Source organism: Motacilla alba, chromosome 18 (genome assembly GCF_015832195.1).
Source record: "Motacilla alba alba isolate MOTALB_02 chromosome 18, Motacilla_alba_V1.0_pri, whole genome shotgun sequence".
Lineage (NCBI taxonomy): Eukaryota > Metazoa > Chordata > Aves > Passeriformes > Motacillidae > Motacilla > Motacilla alba.
In genome coordinates, this window is record NC_052033.1 from 12,072,770 (window position 1) to 12,094,811 (window position 22,042).

A 22,042-nucleotide genomic window follows, 5' to 3' on the forward strand; every position below is an offset into this window, starting at 1 on the left:
TGTTCTCCTCTGAATAGTGCTCCAGGTTTTGTTTACAGGTAAAGTTATATGAACTGTTATGACTTATAAAGCCCAAAATATTTTGAACACTGACATGTTGGCAAGCTGTCTTTACTGTCAAGTGATGCTCTTTAGATCTTGAAAGCTCCTAAGAAAACACAGTGCAGGCATACATTTATGTTGTGGGTTTTTGGCTCCTACGGTACCTCAGCTAGGACTGACTTGCAGCAGCATCGTTTCTTTTTATTTGGAATTTCATACACATGAAGTGCAGTTCTTGTAAAGCAAAAGTTAAAGAACAAAATAAACACGTTTTTATTTAATTATTTTAAAAGAGAAACTAAATATTCTTGAAATCAGCAATGTATGCTGCTCTAGCCAATGCTGTACTGAAGGGTCTGGGACACGAGGAAACAAAGACAAGTAGTTGTGCTTATGATATTCTTTCCTACTGGAAATGATGACTTCATCAACATGCCTTCCTCCAAGAAGTATTTTGAATATTTTCATGAAGTTAACTTGGAATATATGGACTCAAATGTTTTCTCTTAATATCTCTCTTAAAGCAGAGGATTTATTTTCTTTTTTTTTTTCTTTTTTTTAAACTACTTGTACCACAAAAACTCAAGGACTCTGTAACCACTCAAGATTATGTAAAACAGCAGCACAGGTGGTATTTTCCATATAAAAGCATATACACAATTTTTAATGAAAACCAGGAGAAGAAATTAAAACATCCTTCCAACTTTCAAAGGTCTCCTAATAAGAAAACATGGTGGGCTCCTGAAGGTGTGTCTACCCTCAGATTATAATAGACTTTTGAGAATCACATAGGAAAATCTGGAATTTTATTATACAGGGCACCACTGTGAGTAAAGCTCACTGTTCTTCTTGCTTTTATCTTAGCTCCCATAACTGATCTAATGTCAAGTCTCCTACTATACTTTCTTATCAATACCATGCATTACTTGATAAGCAAAAACATTTATACAAAATGAAAACCTTCTGGGAAAAAAAAAAAAAGAAGTATCCAAACAAAAACATTTACCTTTAAACTGGCAAAAAGGCATGCTTTCTGTGAGCAAAGCAATTAATGCTTTCTCTTTCTTCCTGTATACCCCAGGATCGTAACTACCAAACTCTTTCACTGAAAGTTTTGCTACCAAGACAGTAACTTCAAATGTTTGCAACTGACAATATTCTTTGTAGGTACAGAAATCCCTTGGAAAAAAAGAAAAAAGAAGAGAGAAAAGAAAAAAAATAGAAGAAAAGAGAAAAAAGAAAAGAGTTGCATCAGGTAAATGGTAAGGATTCATAGCAAGTCAGTAAGTTACACCAAGAAGAACAGAAGTTATTATGAATGTATTTACACAACTGTTAAAGTACACAAATACAGTGGTAGTACAAATGAAGTGCTTTGAGATACTGGTTTATACACAGGTTTATATAGACAGTCTAACTATTTTCTGCATGATGGAATTTAACTATCATGAGGACAAAAACTGCCCACAAGTGAGTACAATTCTAGAAGTCTGCAGTCAACTTTTAAGTATAGTACAGCAATCTAATGGTCCAGATACATAGGAAATAAAAAGGCTGCTTTTTTAAGTCCCTCAAACATTACACTATTAACCACAGATATTTACAAGGAAAGCACAGTGAGGTGTAAAACTGCTCAAATGGTAGTGCACATGCCTAAAATACCAAAGTTTATAGTAACTGAGGAAATAATTCTCTTATGCAAACTTACCAATTGATCAAATTCTCGAGCTTTTCCACTATACTCTCCCCAAACACACATTTCCCCAGTCTGATCCAGAGTACACACAAGCAAATAGCTAATGTTATGAAAGCATCCAAAGAATAATGATAATACTTGGTATGTGGACTTTGGAGAGGGGCAAAAAGGAATTTGTAAACATCCAAAAAATAAAAACTACTCTCCATAAAAATCTGAAGACAAATATACCTTTAAAAATTGTCTCCATTTCTCAAAATACCTAACTGTTCAAACAAAATCTCTGCACATACTTTCCAGCACAGAACTTCCCATAATTTCAGTCATAAGAGTTCTGGTACTGTTCCAAGTACCGTAAGGATAGAACACGTACTTTTACGAGACCATTTACAGTAACAGACAGTATAAAGAATTTCCCGTATTTCATAACCAACAGGAGCCAACAACACCTGCAACAACCTGAGCATGTTGAGTCATTCATGCCTAAGTAATTACTCTGGGCATTCTCAGGTTAAATATACTTAAGAATTAAGTATGATATGCATCTGAATTGTAAAAATTCTCAAGATTTTATGGCAAGAATAGGTTACTATGTTTGTGGGGGTGTTATTTAGTTGGGTTTTTTTTTTGTATAATAATTCTTTTTTTGAGTCTTGGCATGTAACAGAAGGCCTAAATCAATGTATTTATTTATTAACATGTGGATACTGAATGAAACATGCAAATTCACTTTAGATTCAGCAGCAATGTCTATTTTGCACTTGTAACAGCCTCCAAGCTAACCAGCCTCAGTGAAGAAGAAACAAAATTTTCTGAGTAAAAACGTTTGAAAGTATCCATTCACCCAAAATAAGCAGAGAGACAGAACAAGCTTTCTAATTCTAAATCCCTCAAATGTCAGTCTTTCACTTTGTTCTTAATGTTCTTTACAAAAAAGAAACTCATCATTACAATCTCTACTATACTTAAGACTCTCCTGCAGGGTATTTAGTTATCCTCTTCTATGAAACACAATAAGTATTAAAAAATTCATTTGTGCTACACAGAAAGTTAAATGTCCAGTGTGAATGAAGACAGCAACCAGTAAAATAAACTTCTAACAGTTTTAAAAACTTCATGAGAAAACCGACTCAGAATGGGACCATACATGAAAGCAAACAATTTAAATAACAGCAGATGGTTTTAATTCATTTACACGTTCCCTGGCAGACGAATCTTTTAAACAAGAATTTTCAAGTCATTATCTTTAGTTCAGGTTTGTTTATACTCTACATTTTTAAATCAGACAAAAGCAAGAGTTCTTTACAGAGAAGTAAGCCAATAATTTTAGCAAAATGATACAAAAAACTTTCTTAAACCAAGTAAAAGATTTATAGTTACAGTAGAATAATAAAAAGGGAGTAAAGTCTGCCGCCTGTGGAGGGAAAACTGAAATGGCCATCCAGTAACAGGCGGTGAACTCTGTAAACCATCTTTCTTTTCCAGCCCTGTTACCACAGGGTTCTCTTAAGGTCACTGGGTTTCTGGCAAAAGCGTCCTGTAATGGCAGCTGCTGGAGTCTCTGCATGTTCCTCCAAGAGCTTTTTAGGTCACATGGAGAACTCCAATTTCCACTCTAGTTTAGGGTATATTTGCTAGTAAAGCCATTGGCAACATGGGAGATCAGCCATGCATTATCTGCCCTCCATGGCAAAATAATTTTCACCGGTGCACAGCAGACTGGAGAACACTGGTAGTAACCCGAGCAGGAATCTACCAAAGCCAAAAAAACAAGACAACATCAGCACATATCCTTCCAGTTAACATACAAGTGTGTTGCAATGTTCTTCTAAACTATTAATTCCCAAAATTTAAGTGTGCGAATTTAAAATCCAATGAGCAATACAATGTTTCACGCCCACCTGCAGCTACACAAAGTTCCCTATAATTTTCCTCTTTTATTAGGAATTAACATGGAAAATTCACCTTTCCAGCCAGAGTGGATGTTTTGAAGAAAATTAGACAGAGCATAAACATGTGCAGAAGAAAGAACCAACCAGATGAAAACACTATGAATGCACAATAATAGACTCAATGGATAATTAATTAAAAAATATTAAGAAGGTAGAAAAGAAATTCATTATTTTCAATAGCTTTTCTCTGTCCATGGGACACTGTGTTAAAAGATACTTATTGTATTTCCATAGCTTGACCTACTGAAGTAAGTGTAGCATTATATCTTACCACTGTCACTGTGAAAGTGAAAAACAACCATACGTCTCTGCAATTTCAGAAGCAAGAAACATCTAAGTAGCTGGATCAGTATTCAGTATTTGTTTCAGTTGTGAACAACTACAAATACGAAGGCATACAGTATAGGCCAACCAACGCAGGCACAGACCAGACCAGACCAGAATGTGCATGTCTCCTGCACACAGGCTTTTCAATGCAAAGCTTTAGGTTTGCTTTTTTTGCATTTTTTTTAATATCTATTTTTTTACTAAGATCTGATAACTGGTCTTTAATGTGTTAAGCTGTCATTTAGAGTTGGATCTTTTTAATGCTATAAACTGTTCACAAAGCAGGTTGTGCAGAGTCAGCCAAGCACACAAAGCAGAAGGAGAAAACAGAAGAGAAATAGCAGGATTCTACTTCAACTAGAGATAGAGGATTAATGCAAGCTTAGGCTTTATAGAGAAAGTGAGACAGCAGACAAGAGTCATACAACAGAATTTATTAAGGAACAGAAAAATCTCACAGCTTTTTTTTTAATAAGTAGCAAATCAAGGAAGCTCTTGAAATACTTAAGAAAAGTATCCCTCAGCCACTAAGGTTCAGATTCCAACTGAAAGCTGTTATTTCTCATATGAAACCTGTTATTGCCAAAAGCAGAACAGACTGAAAAGCCAAAAGCTGCACACAGAAAGGCAGAAACTTCTACTGCACTGAACGGTGGAAAGGACTTTGTAATACCTAAATTTAAGTCTGTCTACCACTGAGATGCTCATGGTCAACTATTCCTGTTAGTATGTGAAAGTTTTTTTTTTAAATGCAGATCTGAACAGATCTGAGTATTTTTAAAATGAGAGTTCATAAGGCATGGAGAAGAATATAAAACAGTGGAAAATGGACATGGCTGTAGTAGAATATTCCATTCATGGAAAGACAAGACAGAGCCTCATTTGAGCAATACTGTCAATTGAGTCTTCATACAGGTATTTTGCTTTTATGATTCTGAAGCAGATCTGGTTTTTAATGGATGACATACTGCTGCATCAACATCCTTGGAAAGACATGTAATTCTCATACAGCTAAAATTTTGACTCAGTTATTTTACTTTATTGTTGATACTTGAACAATTTTAGGAACCTTTTAAGTCACTATTATTGTCAACTCTGCTTAAGAGTCCAAGTGGAACAGCAGCAATAACTCAGATTTGGAAAGACATTTACTTCTAAGTTAGAGAAAAATCAATGCTTCATCAAGCATCCGACCAGAAGGCACAGATACAACTATGAGATCACATGAGTAGAAGAAGCAAAGTCGGATGTTTCAAAAGAGTTTTTCCCCCACCCCATACAAAGTTTTGGTGTCTAATGAGAAGCACTCACCCAGTGCTGCCTTCCAACGAAAGGAGACGAGCAGCTACTTGCCATGGTGTTCGAAAGGAATGCTATTCTAAGGTAGGGGAAAAGACAGCAATTTTTAACAGTTCCACTGCCCCAATATATAAAGATGTCTTAATAAAAATCCAACCTGAACTTGCAGTAGCAACTCTATTGTTTGAGAAGCTCTGATTTCAGACTTCTAAAAGACATTTCCATCATATTAAGAGGCACATAAAAGAAACAAATCATTAATCCTCAAAGGAAGCTGACATGGTCAGAAGAACAACGCAGAGTATGATGCCTATTAAGATGGATAGGTGGAGAAAGATTTGTGGATGCAAAAATGGAAAATGAAGAAGCACTGGAAGTATGGCACAACACTTAATTTATTCAATGCCAGTGTTGGCTATAGTCTTCTAAAAACTTCTTCCATCAAAGAGACTTAATCAAATATTTCTTTGTGCAGCATTTCAATCTTTCCTTCCAACTACAGAGAATACCTCTGTTACCAATAGGAATTTGCCACAGCTTTGACTGTTGGGTGCTGAACATGTTACATTCAAGAAAAAAATATTTAACAACTTGTTGTGTAACCATGAGCAGTCAGACTGAACCTTTTGTTGAAGGAAACAGAGACTACTCACCCATAACTAGACTCTTGAGATGATCACTGCTTTCAGGATGCAGTCTGTGCATGTGGACCAGCAGAACTGATTCAAAATCGTTTTTACTAGAATACTCATTACCTCATTTACTACCTCCTTTATTACACCTCTTAATGTTTAAAAACTTTGTGTAAAGGAGACTTAGGGAACAATTCACTTAGAGAGTTTAAAAGCAGAAGGATCTTTCAACAGCTGGTATGATTTTCTGTCTAATACACTGCACACAGAGCTGTAATTTAGGCCTGCTTTAAACTTGAACACACCACTTAGAAATGAATCCAGTATCGATGCAAAGGCAGAGAGGAGAGATGATCTACTTATTTTAAAAGTTGTTTCAGCAGGTAACTACTTTCACTTAGACCTCTATTTTGCCTTTCTTTAGTTGTGCGTGGTTTTAATTTTATGCAACAGGTTCTTCACATATTTTCTCCTTGAACAATAATTCCTGTTAAAATCATTTTGTCTCAAACACTACACCAACTCACTCAAGACATTTTCTTAGCTTTTTGTACAAACTGAAAGAAGTAGATTTGAAAGTCTTACACTGTACAGTCTGTTATCCCAATCCATCTCACTAATGACACAAAATAACATCTCCACTTCTGTTCATTACTGTATCGTACATAGATTCAAGGAGGAAATTGTGCCTTTTCATTACGGAAATCATACTAACCTGTCCAACATTACATCTGCCTCCTCAGTCACTACTTACCACAGATACAGTTCCCCCAGAGAGGAAAACAGCCTCCACTTCTTTATCCTAACCAGAATTTGGAGTACTGCAGGAATACACATTTAAACAGACTGCGCTCGACCGCTCACCTCCCATTGATGTTTATCGCTGTGAAGTCACAACTTGCAGGTTTTTTGCTATTGCATTCACTTCATATAATCCAGAAAAGTACTGAATAACATGTGCCATAGAATTTACCTAATGTCATTAGAAACACTGAAGTTTCACAAACCATTTCGTAAGACACGGCAGTTTTTACTCCAATAAATGCTCCTTACTTAGTGTTAGAAACTGCATGTCTTTTTTAAGGAGAATAACTTAGGTGCTATGCGGACACTATCTTGGATGCCAGGAACGACACCTATTTTGCCATGCTTACCAATTACCATTTTTCCATGAGCAATAAATGTCTCTGAGAATGCCTAGTTTTCATAAGAGAACTCTGGTTCCTATTACTTGCATTCACAGCTTTAGTTTCTCAGTTTCGGTCTGATTTGATCAGAATTCAGTTTGGAAAAAAGAAAGATAAACACGTGGAGTAGTCATCTTCAAGAACTCTAAGTAGAGGTTATAGTAGCTTTCCTTGTCTGAGTAACCTCTGTGCATTTCATTGTCCAGAATTTAACAAGCAGCAGCCTTTCCTCTAGATAAATAGAGGTGGAGATTACAGATGCATCACCAAACCAAGGCATAAAGTAAATGAAATAAAAAAACTAACATATCAAGTAATAAATAAGAACTCTAACAAATCTGTAGATAGGCATGGTAAATGCTAAACGTTGCTTTCTACCAGGAGCATGGCTTAAGCACTTCCTGAAAAAGGGCCTGTCTTACTTAAAAGGACCTTAAGACTTACTAAGGAAACTAGCACACTTAGAATGGACACGGACAAACAACTGCTATTCTTTATGATTCTCTTGATAAGACGTGATACGGATGACTCTCTATATCCTTACATCTCTCCAATCAAAATTTGCTTTAATGACTTTGCCACGTAACTCAAACACTTTAGGTTTTCCTAAGAACAAGGTATACAGAAAATGGGAAACTCATGGCTGTAACTGTTGACCTGGCTAATGTCTTGTCTAAGGATAAATTCCGATTACAGAAGAGCTACTTTAGTATTATGAAAACTGTAAAGAGCATAAGCTACCAACACCTGCAACTTGCACCATCCTGCCTGTTAGACAGTGACAACTGGGAAAATGAAAAGTGAATTTTCTCTAGCAAGCTCAAGTAGTAGTGTTATAAGCTATAGTCTTAAGTAAAGTGTTTCAGCCACACCACCCAAGCTGCAGAAGGTGAAGGCGGGGATTGGGAAAAATGAAGAACCATCCACTGTGGAAGATGACTGGGTTTGGGACTGTTTAAAGAACCTGGAAGTCCATTAGTCTGCGGGACCTGATGACACACGTCCATCCATGGGTTCTGAGGGATCAGGCTGAGTAAATGACTACACCACTATCCATCATATTTGAGATGTCATGGCAGTTCAGTGTAATTCCCTCTGGAAAAGGGGAAACCATAACCCCCAGTTTTATAAAGGGAAATATAACACAGGGAACTACAGGCCAGTCTCACCTCAGAGCCTGGCAAAGTCATGTAACAGATTCTCTTGGCAACTATGTTAAAGCACATGGAGAATAAGGAGGTGATTGGTGTTAAGACAACATAGCTTCACTAAAGGTAAATTGAGCCCAACAAATTCGGTGACCTTCTACAGTGTGGCTAAGCAGTGGTGGACGAGGGAAGAGCCACATATGTCACCCACCCGACTTGTGCAAAGCACTGGATGCTGTGTTGCATGATATCCCTATCTCTAAACTGGAGAGACACAGATTTGACATATGGACCACTTGGTGGATAAGGAACTGGCCAGATGGTTGCACTCAAAGAACTGTGGCCAGTGAGTTCGATGTCCAACTGGAAACAGTGATGAGCGGTGTCTGTCCCTCAGTATTGGGACCAGCGCTGTTCAAAATCTTTGTCAGCAACATGGAGAGTGGAAACAAGTGTACTGTCAGCAAATCTGCTGGCAACAAGCTGTGTGGTGCAGTCAACCTGCTGTAGGGAAAGGGATGCCATCCAAAGAGACCTTAACAAGCTTGAGAAGTGGGTCTCTGGGAGCTGCACGCAGTTCAACAAGGTCAAGTGCAAGGTCCAGCATGTGGGTCAGGTCAGCCTCCAGCATAAGTACAGGCTGGGTGAAGAATGGATCAAAATTAGCTCTGGGGAGAAAGACTTGGGTGTGTTAATGGATTAGAAGCTCAACATGACTCAGTAACGTGCACCTGCAGCCCAGGAAGCCAACTGCATCCTGGGCTGCATCAAAAGAAAAGTGACCAGCAACTCAAGAGAGGGGATTCTTGCCCTCTATTCTGCTCTTGTGAGAGCCCACCTGGAGTACTATGCCCAGGTCTGGGGCCCCCAACACAAGAACAATGTTGACAATGTTAGAATGAGTCCAGAGGAGAGCCACTAAGTTGACAACAGTGCTGGAGCACCTCTCCTATGAAAACAGGCTGAGAGAGTTCGGGCTGTTCAGCCTGGAGAAGAGAAGACTTCGGTGAAAACTGAGAGTAGCCTTGCAGTACCCAAAGGGGGCTTGCAAGAAGGATGAAGAGGGGCTGTTCTCGTGGCATGTAAAAAGTGCACATAGTGACAGGACAAGGGTGAATGGCCCTAACCTGAAGGAGGGTAGATTTATTTATTAGGAAGAAATTCTTTACTATAAGGGCAGTAAGGCATTAGAACAGGTTGCCTAGAGAGGTCGTGGACTGCCCTTCTCAGGAAATGTTCAAGGCCAGGCTGAATGGGGCTCTGAGTAACCTGGCCTACTGGAAAGTTCTCTGCCCATGGTAGGGGGGTCAGAATGAGGTGATCTTTAAGGCCCCTTCCAATCCAACTCATTCCCCCTGCAAATCTCTTTCCCTCCAATTGCAACAGGCCCACAGGAGTCTGGTCAAATTATACTACAGTTACACACTGTTATTTGGTCACCATGAGTAGATACCAGCACTGGCTCACTGTCTTAAGAACTAAATGAATACAGCAATCAATGAATTATTAGTTCTAACAAATTCGAGAGAAGGTTCTGACTAGGCTGCTTTTGAGACTGTAAAGAAGTTAACCAAGCGATTCTATACTTGGAGCAGGGCGTTAAAAAGAGCAGGTATGGAATGTGCCATTAAGCCAGACGGTACTGTTGGCCCATATAACAAATTACACATCTGGATGTTTAAAGACCACTCAGAAAACTGCCCACTGTCCTCATAGTACTCACATTCTACAGGCCAGGCAGAACCAAAATGGATCTACAAGCCCAACTGTATTACTCGTATCTTGAAATGTTTACAGTAGTGTCACCTGCACAATGAGCGACATGTCACAAACATAGCAAAACCATTAAAGATGTACTTGCACCTAAAACAACCAAGTGGCATCACTGCATTTCTGTCTGTTACCACTATAACTCATTTATCTGACTGTTAACAGAGACAAAGCACCTGAGATTTGCTCAGAATGCCAAAGATCTGGCATATACACTTTGCCAAGAAACCATCTATATTAAAGTAAATGTTCACAGAGAAGTCTGTATCACAGCCTCACAGAATATCCAAGGCCAAAAAGGACCCCTGGAAATCATGTAGCCCAATCCCACTGCCCAAAGCACAGTCAACTAGAACAGGCCACTCAGGACAATGTCCAGTTGGGCTCCAAGTAATTTGGAAAAGGGAGACTCCACAATCTCTTTGGGCAACCTGTTACAGTCCTTGCCCACCTTCATAGTAAAAAAGTTTCTCTGTATGTCTAAATGGAATTTCCTGCATTTCAATTTGTGCCCACTATCCACTGTCCATTCACTGGATATTGCTGCAAACAGTCTGGTTGCACCTTCTTTACATTCTTCTAACAGGTATTTATGAAATTTACAAGATCCGTAACTATGCACAATTCTCCCCTCTTTGTTTTCAAACTATTAGAAATACTTCAACACGAAAATTTCTGGTGGCAAGAATAGCAGTTCAGTGAACAATATAAGATGGTAAAACTTGTACCAAACCCAGTACAGAAAACCTCACTTATACCCTATTCTTGTCCAGTCATTTCTGCTCCTGAACTGTTCATCCCTTGTACAAGCACAAGTATCTGTGCAGCTACATGGTGAAACAACTCATTCAGCTTAAACTCCCTGCCACCCCAAATACCACTTCACTTTTATCACAATGGAATTGTTTCTCCAACCCATTTCACTCTCAGTCTTAACTAGACTGGGATGTCCAGTCTGGATATCCATATCCACCTGGCCCCCATCTAAAAAACTGTTCTTTCAAGCAGTAAGATTTCATACGTAAGAATATGTACTATCCAAAAATAATTAACTCTGCCAATTAAATGATGAAGCTGACAAAAAATTAACTTGGTTCCTTTTAATGTGCCCTGTCAACAAGGAACAAGTCACTGGCAAAAATTATGCAGTTAGACCTCTTGCACAGTAATGAGGCATGATGGAAAAACCCCTAGGTCACTGTAGCAGTCCCCCTAACATACTGCTTTCCCAGAAATGTTGCAGAATGTCTATAGATTGGCTGATTTCCATTTTGTAAGTAAGATTGAAAGTAAATTGTAAAAAGCCAAGCCATACACTCTTTGGGACAAGACTGTCAATATGCTGAGGAAGGAATGTTTTAGCTACAGCACAGAGTTAGAAACACATTTAACACTGTTAGCCCTAAAAAGAAACATTCCTAAAATTTCTTTGCTAAGTCACTGTGAGCAGCAAGGATGATTTCAGTGCTGACTATGAATCATTATCATTTATCCTCCTGCCATTCTCTTCAAATCAGCCTTCTGCAACATATCCATCATCCATGAATGTGGCCTCTTATGGGCTCTGGACTACTCTTAAGAGCACTGGACTACAACTTTCTTCACTATTGCACCTTCTATTCTTCACTAAATGCTTCTTGCCTTTTCTGCACCAATATTGTCTGCTCTGCTGATTTGGAAACAAGATTCACTACTCTCTCTTACTCTGCTTCTTCACTGACAACAGATATGAGACACTCAATGAGTCAAGGAGCTAAATCCCATAATAGTAGGTTAAAATGCTGCACCTCTAGAATTTTGCATCCTCTCATTGCTGTCAAGGTAAAAATAAAAATTTCTTTACACCCCCACATCATTCAGGCTAAATGTCAAGCATTTACATGAATGAACATCAACTGCAAAAACAGTATGAAATCACATCAATTACCTGGTAAGTTCTTTTGGCAAATTAACTTTATCAAAACGCCCTCATTTTTTCCAATACACAGATTTATTTTTTTTTTACCTGCGAAGTTGACATGCGAGAGGTATCTTGTCGGCCTGTTAAATCAGATGAGGAGATATTGACTGGGGCACCACGATGCAATCTCATACTCACTTTCCTTTCTCGTTCCATACCGGATACTGGCCGAGGAGAGGTGTTGGCTGTGAGAAAAGCAGTATTAGATTCTCATAATGAGAAATGCCATGTTAACACGATCACTGGAAAAATTACACTCTTGCTGTTTGCACATAAAAATTCCACATAACCAAATGAGGAATCAAGGCTGTTGTTTGACATTTCATAGAAATACAAGTATCAACTGCCAAATGAGCGTATGCAAATACCTTCAATCTACTAAAAATCAAGGGAGAAAAAGCCAAACCAAAAGGCCAAACTCTGCCCAGACACCAACTGCCAATTAGAGTAGTCTACAAGAAGCACTTAGCCAGCTACTTGCTTACTCACCAGCGTGTGAAGTTGGGGTAAGGGGAGTAGGAGGAGCTACATCTTGCGTTCCTCTTAGCCTGCCAGAAGCAGTGGAGGGTAATCCACGTACAGCTGGATTTCGTGTATGTCTTAATCTTTCCTCTCGTTCCCGCCTTTCACGTTCAGCATCTTCAGCTGCTCTGCTTGCACCCTACAGGTCAAGACTAGTCAATGACTTTGGGGATTATTGAGCTTACAACTCTATGCTTATAAAAGTACTGAAAAGGAAGAACTGGGCAATGTGGGAACTGAAGTTTGAGAAGGCACCAACTGCTTTGGTAAAATTTCTTGAGAACTGCCATAAGTTTTGTTCATACAGCTGCTCGGATAGTCTTCAAAATGTTAATGTACACACATACTGTTATGGCAGCTGGAGGCCTCCTCAAATGTTGCAAATGACCTATGTTAAAGATCAAGGTGGGAGAAAGTAGTAATTCCACAACCTAGCTTGGTGACTGCCCTAGAGGATCTAAGAAGCCTTCCACATTAAAAGCCTTGTAACTGTAATTTAGTTGCCATCCAAGCCTTATAGCATGGATCCCGCATCTCCTGCCTTTCTCCTCATTTCCTGATCTTTCTGCCTACACAGTTGCTAAGAGGAAGTAAGGAAGACAATCTTACAGTATCAGTTAAGACACTCAAAACTGACAACGCAGTAACAGAACCCAACCAAACCATTAAAAATTCAACGTTTTAGAAAGCTATGTGAGCTACTCACAAATTTCAGCATGTTCCAGTCAAATACATAGTCATAGGAGAATCCTTGCCGATGAAAAAGGTTTCTGAATAGTTGCCTTAGATAGGAATAGTCGGGCTTGTCATCAAAACGCAAAGAACGGCAGAAATTCAAGTATGTGGCAAATTCAGCTGTAATTAAAGAAGCCTGTTTTTTATCTTCAGCTTCACATTGGCTTTTTGCAATTCTAAGTCAAAAACACCCAAATCACCCCAAACCTGAAAAGCAGGGAATCTTCTTAACATAAGAAAAAGAATAATGATCTAATAATAGAAAGCCACTAAAGGAAACACTATCATGTCAACCCTGAAAAATAAATTATTTTTCTATCACAGAGCAGGCAAAGATCTCATTTGTTGACAGCACAGAGGACCCAACAGCACAGTTCTTTAACCAACAGCTGATGGGGGAGAAAAGGTTTAACACTTTGCTAGGAACATACTGTACACAATTTATTGTGGGACATGGAACAGCATTTCTTTGTTAAGGCACATAGAGATTCATGTCTGCTGTGTCACAAAACACACAAAAACTTTATCTCCCAGGTAAGTCACGCCACATTTTAATTTACAATAGTGTGAACAGTTGTTTTTAAATGGCAAGCAAAATATTACAAAGCAAAAAAAAAACAACAAAAAAAACCCAACAAACCAACAAACAAAAAAACCCCAAAAAACCCCCACAACAACAACAACAACAAAAACCTGCAGTGAATTCAGTGCACCAGAGAAGAGAAAATCAGCAGTATCAAAATACTAGCTTTTGACTTTAGGTCTTCCCAAATGAAAGAAGATAATAATTTATATTTAAAAAGAAATTCTAACAAATGGCACAAGAGAAGCTGATTAGATTCTCTGCCTCTAAAACCCAGAAAAAAACAAGTAATTAATGAATGTAAAGGAACATGTATGAAGGAACATTTGAAACACATAAAAAATGATGAATTTTCATACAACCCAAGCAAAATTGTAACTAGTTGCTGAAGCCAAGAAGGTGAAGAGACAGAACTCTTTGTGAAATGAAAATAGTCTCTGGTGACAGCTAGCGTTACTACGTTTTAAAACAAATTTAAGTATCATTTTACAATACTCAAAAATGGCTTGTTATTGTTTTGGAGTAAATAACAAACTGAGAAACAGAACTGCTCTGAGGCATGATGCTAGGATATAGCAGGGCTTCTTATGCCTTTTACAAATCCTAATCCATCAGCAGGCAAAACAAGATGAACCTGGAATGATAATTCCCAAGCGAAACAACTGCAGTAGATAGAAGATGCATCTGACTACACAATCCAATTCATACAAGAAATGGTACCCACACAGATCGAGAAAAAGGCAGTTTGTTAAAATGCTATCTGTCTGTTGCCAATTATCCAGCCAACAGGTGCACAAAAAAATAAGTGCAAATCAGGGTACCATGCTACCCTTCCTCTTGAGGGCACTTGAACAGTTGAGACAAGGGATCCCTAGAAATGCTCTATGAACACAAAAGATCTGTCTTCAGCATAGTATTTTTACCCCACATGTGGTAAAATCATGGGGAGGCTAAGGAAGGGGAAGAGGAGAAGGAGACAGACAGATGGTGAAAAAGAGTAGTAGAATTTAACATAAGGAAAGGAGATGTACCACTAAAACATGAACACATAAGCCTAGTGTCACAGAAGAGTAACTTACAAGGATATCCTTTACACAAAACCTCAATGGGTGTAGACATTTTCTTTTCACTGATACGTTCGTATTTCTGCCTCTTTGTTGCTGCTTTCAGTCCCTGCCAGGGGAGGGAGCCCAGGTTAAAATACATCAGTACATAGCCCAAGGACTCCAAGTCATCTCTGCGAGATTGCTCTACAACAGCATAAAAAAGTGAACTCATTAGGTTTCATTTTCTACTGGCAAAACAAAAGTCTGTGCAACAAGACTGTTATAAAAACCTTTACAAAAACAAGAGACAGCTGAGAGTTACTATGCCCATGATCAACTCGTTAAGAAAAGGAAAAGCCTATCATCCTTGCAGTTATTAAAATATGTGCTAACTCCTGAGCATTACAAACTCAGACTGAACAGACACCTAATATAGACTAAATCCCACCTAACAAGATATGCAAGGCCATACACGCTGTACTCTTAGTGTCAAAAATAGGGACTGTTCCTATGCCTCCAAAAAGCAACATCCACTTGCACTAAAATTACATGCATCGACACTCTTGAAGTTTTTATTTATTGCTTCCCCCAGCTCACCAATTCCAAGATGAGTGTTGATGGATGCATAACGGGCAGTTCCCGTTAAGTTTTTATTTTCACGATATGGAATATGTTGGTGAGTTCGAGCATCTCGATACTTCTTTGCTAGTCCAAAGTCTATTATGTAGACAAGATTGCCTTTCTTCCCCAGGCCCATTAAGAAGTTATCTGGCTTCACATCTCGGTGGATGAAGTTCTTAGAGTGAATATATTCAATTCGACTAATCTAAATACAGAACCACAAAAAAAAATCATTGTCGAGAGACTAAGCACACATCCTTTTCTGACAAAAACACTAGCAATTGTGTCTAAATAATGAAAGAGGCAACCCCTCTTTTTATTGTAAAATGTAAGGGCATCAAATAGAACATAATTTAGAAGACAATGGACAAATCTTCTTTCCAGCTCTTTGCCCGTGTCTATTTTACAAAACCAGGACAATCTGTTTCCAAAAACCTTCCTGGGGAAATTTCTTAGTCTTCAAGTGGTGCAACACCTGGTTTGCAAACAGTGCATATCCAGTTTTTAAAGAAGAATTGGCAATCACTTTTGATGGGATAGTTTGGATTTACAAAAACAGAGCTACTTTTGAATTTTTTTCTCTATTATACAGCCTATTCAGCGCTAAATTTTAGAAATAAAATGTATATGATCAAAAAAATTCAATATCCAAATATATTTCACTATCAAGATAACAAAGCCATTTCCTACCATTTGGTCAGCAAGTAATAGGACTGTCTTGAGACTAAATTTCCTTGAACAAAAATTGAAGAGATCTTCAAGACTTGGTCCCAACAACTCCATCACCATAACGTTGTAGTCCCCTTCAGCTCCACACCACTTAATTGTGGGAATACCCACTAGGAAAAAATAAATCATTTATTTAGTATAACAATTTGATTTATATAATTCATGCACACAAATCTTCAAGGCTCTTAATATTAATTCTGAGTGTCATTACCATGAATGTTTCCATTTAAAGTGAAGCTTAATGTTTTATATTCAGACATTCCAAAATTTAATGTGTGATAACTTCCAGCAGAATCAATACAAAATTATAGCAACAGAGGTCTAAAAATAGCCTTTTTTCTTTTCCCCAGAAACCTTCTAGTCTTCATACCTATCTTGTAACTTTAAAGTATTGAGCATCTTTGCTGGATTTGAACCCTAAGCATTTTACCAATATTAATATTCATGTAGTCTCTAAGATGCAATAAGGCACAAATCAGGAGTCTGAAAATAAAACCCTGATAAACCACTAGATACTGTAACTGAAGAAGGCCTTAGAAATTAACTTAGTTTCAAAGCCTACAAAATCACCATGAAACATCTGTCTCCTTCGTCAAAATTTGCAATGAATTTCTGCCTTTCCTTCATATTCTTGTCTTTCCTTCAGTTCCATGGTATTTGCTGATTGGTGAATCACTGTTCATGAGATACATTATTCATTCAGCTTTACAGTATGATAATTATCCCAAATTTGTGGAGGAAGTCAGGAGCCTTATTTCACATAAAAATGTAGAAAACACTCAAATATTTTGAAATAAACCTGCATGTAGGTAGCCTTATTCAGATTTTCAAATGCCTTACTCAGAGTTAATTCTATGCATTTTGGTGTGAAATGCTGTAATTCACTGAATTTAAAGAAAGCACGTTATTCTATGAAGGCTATTTCGGTTACACACAGGTGACAACTGAACGAGGCGGGAATTAAAAAAATAACTAAATGCAAATACAATTTCTAGAGGTCTTATTACCCTACTTGGCATACTTGAGATACAGCAAGGAATGTACTCTTTATGCAAAGCATATCCTCATTTAGAAAGAATTCAAGGGACTGTGAAACAAACACAAAACTGAACTACACCGGGTTTATGTCCCAGAACTGCACAGGAATGTTACCCTTCCAGAATTCCAAAATATATGAGTAAGTTACTGTAGCAAAGCAACACACAGTAGCCACGAAGTTGCTGCACTCCAATTCTCCACTACTAATGCCATTTTGTCTTTGAACTCTCCCAGCTAGGAAATATTTTTAACACAGAAAAAAGAATACTAACATGTACAACAAAAATTGACCTGATTTTTAAAAGTTTAGAACTGTGCTGCCATAATAAGCAAGTCAGGTGAAATGGTCCAAAGCAGTGGTTACCATCTTTCACTGATCCATGAGAATGAGTTCTGGGACCAAACTTTGTTTCACATTGGACAAGGTCCTTCCATTTTAATATTTCAGGAACAATGAGAAACTTTGAAGGATCTTACTGGTTATGATGAAGCGTGATAGCCATGGATTTGGAACTGCTCCTCTAAAACCCTTGCAGAACTGAAATGCTGCTCTTCATCTACCCTGCTGCCTTTCCCACCTTCTCATTTCTCAAAAGAGATCCCAAACATTAAGGGGATATCTGTCAGGTGGCAGTTAGATCAAAGGTGTAAAAGTAGTAAAATCTTTGAAGAAGGAAAATAGTTTGCTTGCCTCCACCCTGCATCATTTTGTAGATTTTACTCTCGATGTGGAGCTGAGGATGTTTGGTTTTCACACATTCCAACTTTATTGCAACCTCCTCTCCAGCAGCAATATCAGTTCCTAAAACCAGAAGAATTAAAACACTGGTCAAAATATTTTTAAGATGCATTTCCTTTGCCAAGACTGAAACAAAATGAGCATCAACAAACTACTTCTAAATGGCAAACATCCAGAGATTAAGTGCATTCAGCCATGATTATCTAAAAATTCTTCTGAAACTTTACAGATACTCTCCAACAGTCTAGGATTACAAGAGACAACTACTGTATAACAAGAAGCCAAAATTGCTGCTATCCCATTAAAAAAAAAGTAAAAACAAGCCAAAAAACAAACAAACACAAACAACAAAAAAAACCAACCAAAAAAAACCCCACCTCCAGAAAAACAGCAAAACTAAACCAAGTGCATCTTCTCAGGGATGTCTTTCCACTTCCAGTTTGTGGTAGAAATGCTCAGAATTAATCTTTACAAATGCGGCACACTGACCCGCCAATGGAAGAAGTACTGAGAATTCAAATCACCTCCTCTTTCTTACGTCTTGGAAAGAGAGACTAGAATTTCCCTAGACCTCAAGACAGTCTGGCTGTACCCGGACACCTCATTTTACTTGGCTGGAAGGCAGCCTATCTAGGCTAAAGAACGTGCAGTCTGCAAAAGCTTTCTTTAAATCTCATTGAATTCTTGTTTTAAGAATCAAAAAACGGCTTACCTGTTCACTTTCAAAGTATGTAGGGAGAAACTGACATTCTTAAATAGAAACAGTCACGAAAATACACACTCTCACAGCCAAGCAACTTACAAACTACAGGAAAAAAAGGAAATAGCAAAAGGAAATGTGTGACACTTCACAGACATTATCTCCAAGTCTCTCTACTTTAGGAATTTGGCTCTTTTCTCCTTTATGTCATGGTTCAGGATTACGTGAAGTACATCACCTATAGTTCAATCTGATCCCCACTTTCAAAAGCCTAACTAGAGATTCCCCTCTACTCTGACATGTCTTCAACACCCTTGTAGCTGCATTTAAGACAAAACCTGGGGATTGGAAACAGGCAAAAATAGTCAAATCTTCATTTTCAAAGCATAAAACTGAGCTGGGAATGTACCCTGAAATAATCTACAAATTCACTGAGGCCTATCAGAAAGCACGTCTACTTAAAAATAAATACTGACTTCTGAAATAACTTTAGAAATTATTTTAAGACACTTATGTCTACTGTACAGTATGAACAACGGAGCAGTAACTGGAGTTTTTAAAAAACTGACCACATTTCGTTATCACAAAAAAAAACAGTTTTCAAACATCTGTTCTCAATATTGGAAGGCAAAGCAAATGGGAATCTACAAAAGGCTTCAGTTCTTGAGAGACAGTAATTTTCCCTGGAAAAATAAATGCCACCAGCTGCATCTTCCATTCATGTACTTCCAGGCTAGTTCCATGCCTGAACCATGCTTCCGTGTAAATGGCATGACATTTGCAGTAAGCCCTGAGAGTAAATCCATGACAATTATTTAGAAATAAAAAAAAAAAAAAGTAAAACCCAGAGGATTTATTGCACAGAATTTGGTATGGCCTTAATATATACACTAGCATACAGGGAACTATTACTTTCTGTGCAACTTCACTGGTGTAAGTTGCATTCATAGAGATAAAAGTGACACATAAACGTTTATTTCACTTGCACTTGATATTAGTACTGTAATACAATCTGATTTATCTGAGCAGTAGTCAAGTTTAAATTTTTCAAATCATCTAAGACTTTTCAGATTTTAACTGCTGTCTTAATTGTCCCCAAAATTCCAATGGAAGCTAACAAGGATTTTTGCACAAGCTTTACCACAACCTTCTATGGTCACATCTTCAATCTTCTATATATGAATTGCAGAGAGGAAGAATCACGTTCTCTGACTCTAGACCATCACAGGCCTTCAGTTAAAACCACATATTTTTCATCAGGCATATGATCTGTCTTATGGATAACCAGTATTTCATAATCTGTAAACAAGCAGCTTTAGGTAACGAATTATGTTGGAATGCCAGCTGTGCACTGCAAGATGTACAGAAAAACAAACCCCATCTCTCATACTGCATGCACTGCCAAACGTACCACATAAGCTAGCAAGTGACGTTATTTTTATCTTCCACAAATATGCAGTCAATGAACCTTAACCCCTGCAAGTTCCCCCTTCCCTGATTTGCTTTTCTAGATTAACACAATTTTCAAAAGCACAGTACTTGTGTCTACCGGATGGGACATAATGCTCCCATTACTCTGGATTTAACCCACTTCACATGGCTTGAGAGTTTACCGAGTATGTAGAGTATTTTAAAAATATCTGCTTTCAAAATTTTTTGCCTCTGCTACCTGTGCTTGTCATAAACAATAGCAGTAGGCTATGTTAGAGAGCTATAAAAATGGACTGGCAAAGACAACTCCAATCCCTTACGTTTTACAATTGCACAGCGATCACGATTAGGCAATGGTCACCAACAGGATTAGCCAAACTACGAGGATTATTTGAAAGATTTAAAGGTTTTTTACTGTAACCTAATCATTTGTATTTGTGTATTTTCTTTTTAGGCCTCACAGGAGAAAGAAACATCCTTCTGGCAATAATTTTTCCTAGTCCACTGCAGCGGTATTTAACCGTGGTGCGTTTCTTTCCCGAAACGTTTTTCCGAATGCGGTGGGTTGTGGGGTTTTTACGGTTTATGTGATTTTGGGTTTTTTTTCTTCCTTGTTTTCAGATGAGGCGATTTTTACCCGTACGCCCATTTTACAGACTCGAACGGTGCCCAAGGTCACTAGACAACAATGAGAAGAGGCACCCGAGTAAACCAGAATTCCCGATTTCCGCACTATCCAAATTAGGACATGATGTCAACGAAATATTAAATTACTAATGCTGTGTCCCTAGCCCAAGTACTTGCCCGACCTGGCTAGGCCCTCAATGTTCTCCACACAGCCAGAAAACGGCCAGCTAAATCCCCAGCTAGCCATCCTCCTTACCCAGATAGATATCCCCGAAGGAGCCGCTCCCGATCTTCCGGCCCAGCCGGTACCGGTTCCCAACCCTCAGCTCCATGGCGGCAGCTCGGCTCGTCCGCGACGCGGTTCTGTTGCTCTGCCCGGCCTGCTGGCTCTCGTTCTGATACCTCACAGTCCTGCAGTTTCGGATGCCATCGCGGCTTTGGTCTCGCCGCTCGATACTAGCGAGACAGTCAAGACCGTCGTCGCAGCTCCCGAGCAAGATGGACACGGATTCACGACTCGGCCAGCGCCTCAGGCCCTCCAGCCCCCAGCCACCATACTGCGTGACCTCACTTCCCTAGCGACGGGGGCGGGGCGCGCTGCCGCAGGGACGGGCGCGCATGCGGGGCGGGGCGCGCATGCGGGGCGGGGCTGCCGCGCGCCGCCGGTCTCCCGGTGCTCGGCTGGCGGGAGTCGGGCGTGGGTTCCTGCCGCGTTTTATCGCGTTTTCCGAGGCACATGCCCGGCGGCGAATGAAGCCCGCAGTCTTCCCGGTGCTTGTGGCATCGTCGTCTCCGAGGCCGTCGGTCACCGCAGTGGAGATGAGCTTCGGCAGCACTGCGTTCCGAGGAGTGCCCGTTTTACCGGGAAGACGGAAGGGGGTGGGGGTGTGGGTGCAGGGATAAAGTCTGGGAAGTGACAAATTTCAGGGGAAAAGCATGTCATTCTTGCCGGGGAGTAGTGTTGGGATCTCCTCTGTCTCTCCGGGTGAGGAGGAATTTCTCTAAGCATAATCCTAAGCAGACCACCGCTGAGCACCGCGGGGCCTGTATGTGTAACCATGTAGTAGTGTCTGTACATGTGAAGCCGTGTATTTGTAAAGCCTCATACTGTGAGATACAAAGCTGCGTTTCGTGTCAGGTACATACAGGCAGCGTATGTACGTGTGATTGTGATATGTGTGGAAACTGATCATGGGACAATTAAAGGATGAATTCTAAAAAATAACTGAGGGAGTAAAGCATGGAAGAAGGCCTTTGA

At 39.1% G+C, this 22,042-nt stretch overlaps 1 protein-coding gene across 2 annotated transcripts; it reads right to left on the bottom strand.

Annotated features, from left to right (window-relative positions):
• Positions 1-291: 291 nt before the first annotated feature.
• Positions 292-21,349, bottom strand: CSNK1D (casein kinase 1 delta). Of its 2 annotated transcripts, XM_038156935.1 has the most exons (10): positions 21,041-21,349; positions 17,979-18,089; positions 16,211-16,359; positions 15,497-15,725; positions 14,933-15,103; positions 13,242-13,390; positions 12,503-12,674; positions 12,059-12,198; positions 5,329-5,395; positions 292-3,490 (listed from the first exon to the last, which is right to left on the bottom strand). In XM_038156935.1, the coding sequence occupies exons 1-9, from the start codon at positions 21,114-21,116 to the stop codon at positions 5,363-5,365; spliced, it is 1,230 nt and encodes a 409-aa protein (XP_038012863.1). In that variant the 5' UTR covers positions 21,117-21,349; the 3' UTR covers positions 292-3,490; positions 5,329-5,362. The 2 variants fall into 2 exon arrangements, with proteins under 2 accessions (XP_038012863.1, XP_038012862.1); XM_038156934.1 differs by lacking the exon at positions 5,329-5,395.
• Between the last annotated feature and the right edge of the window lie 693 nt (positions 21,350-22,042).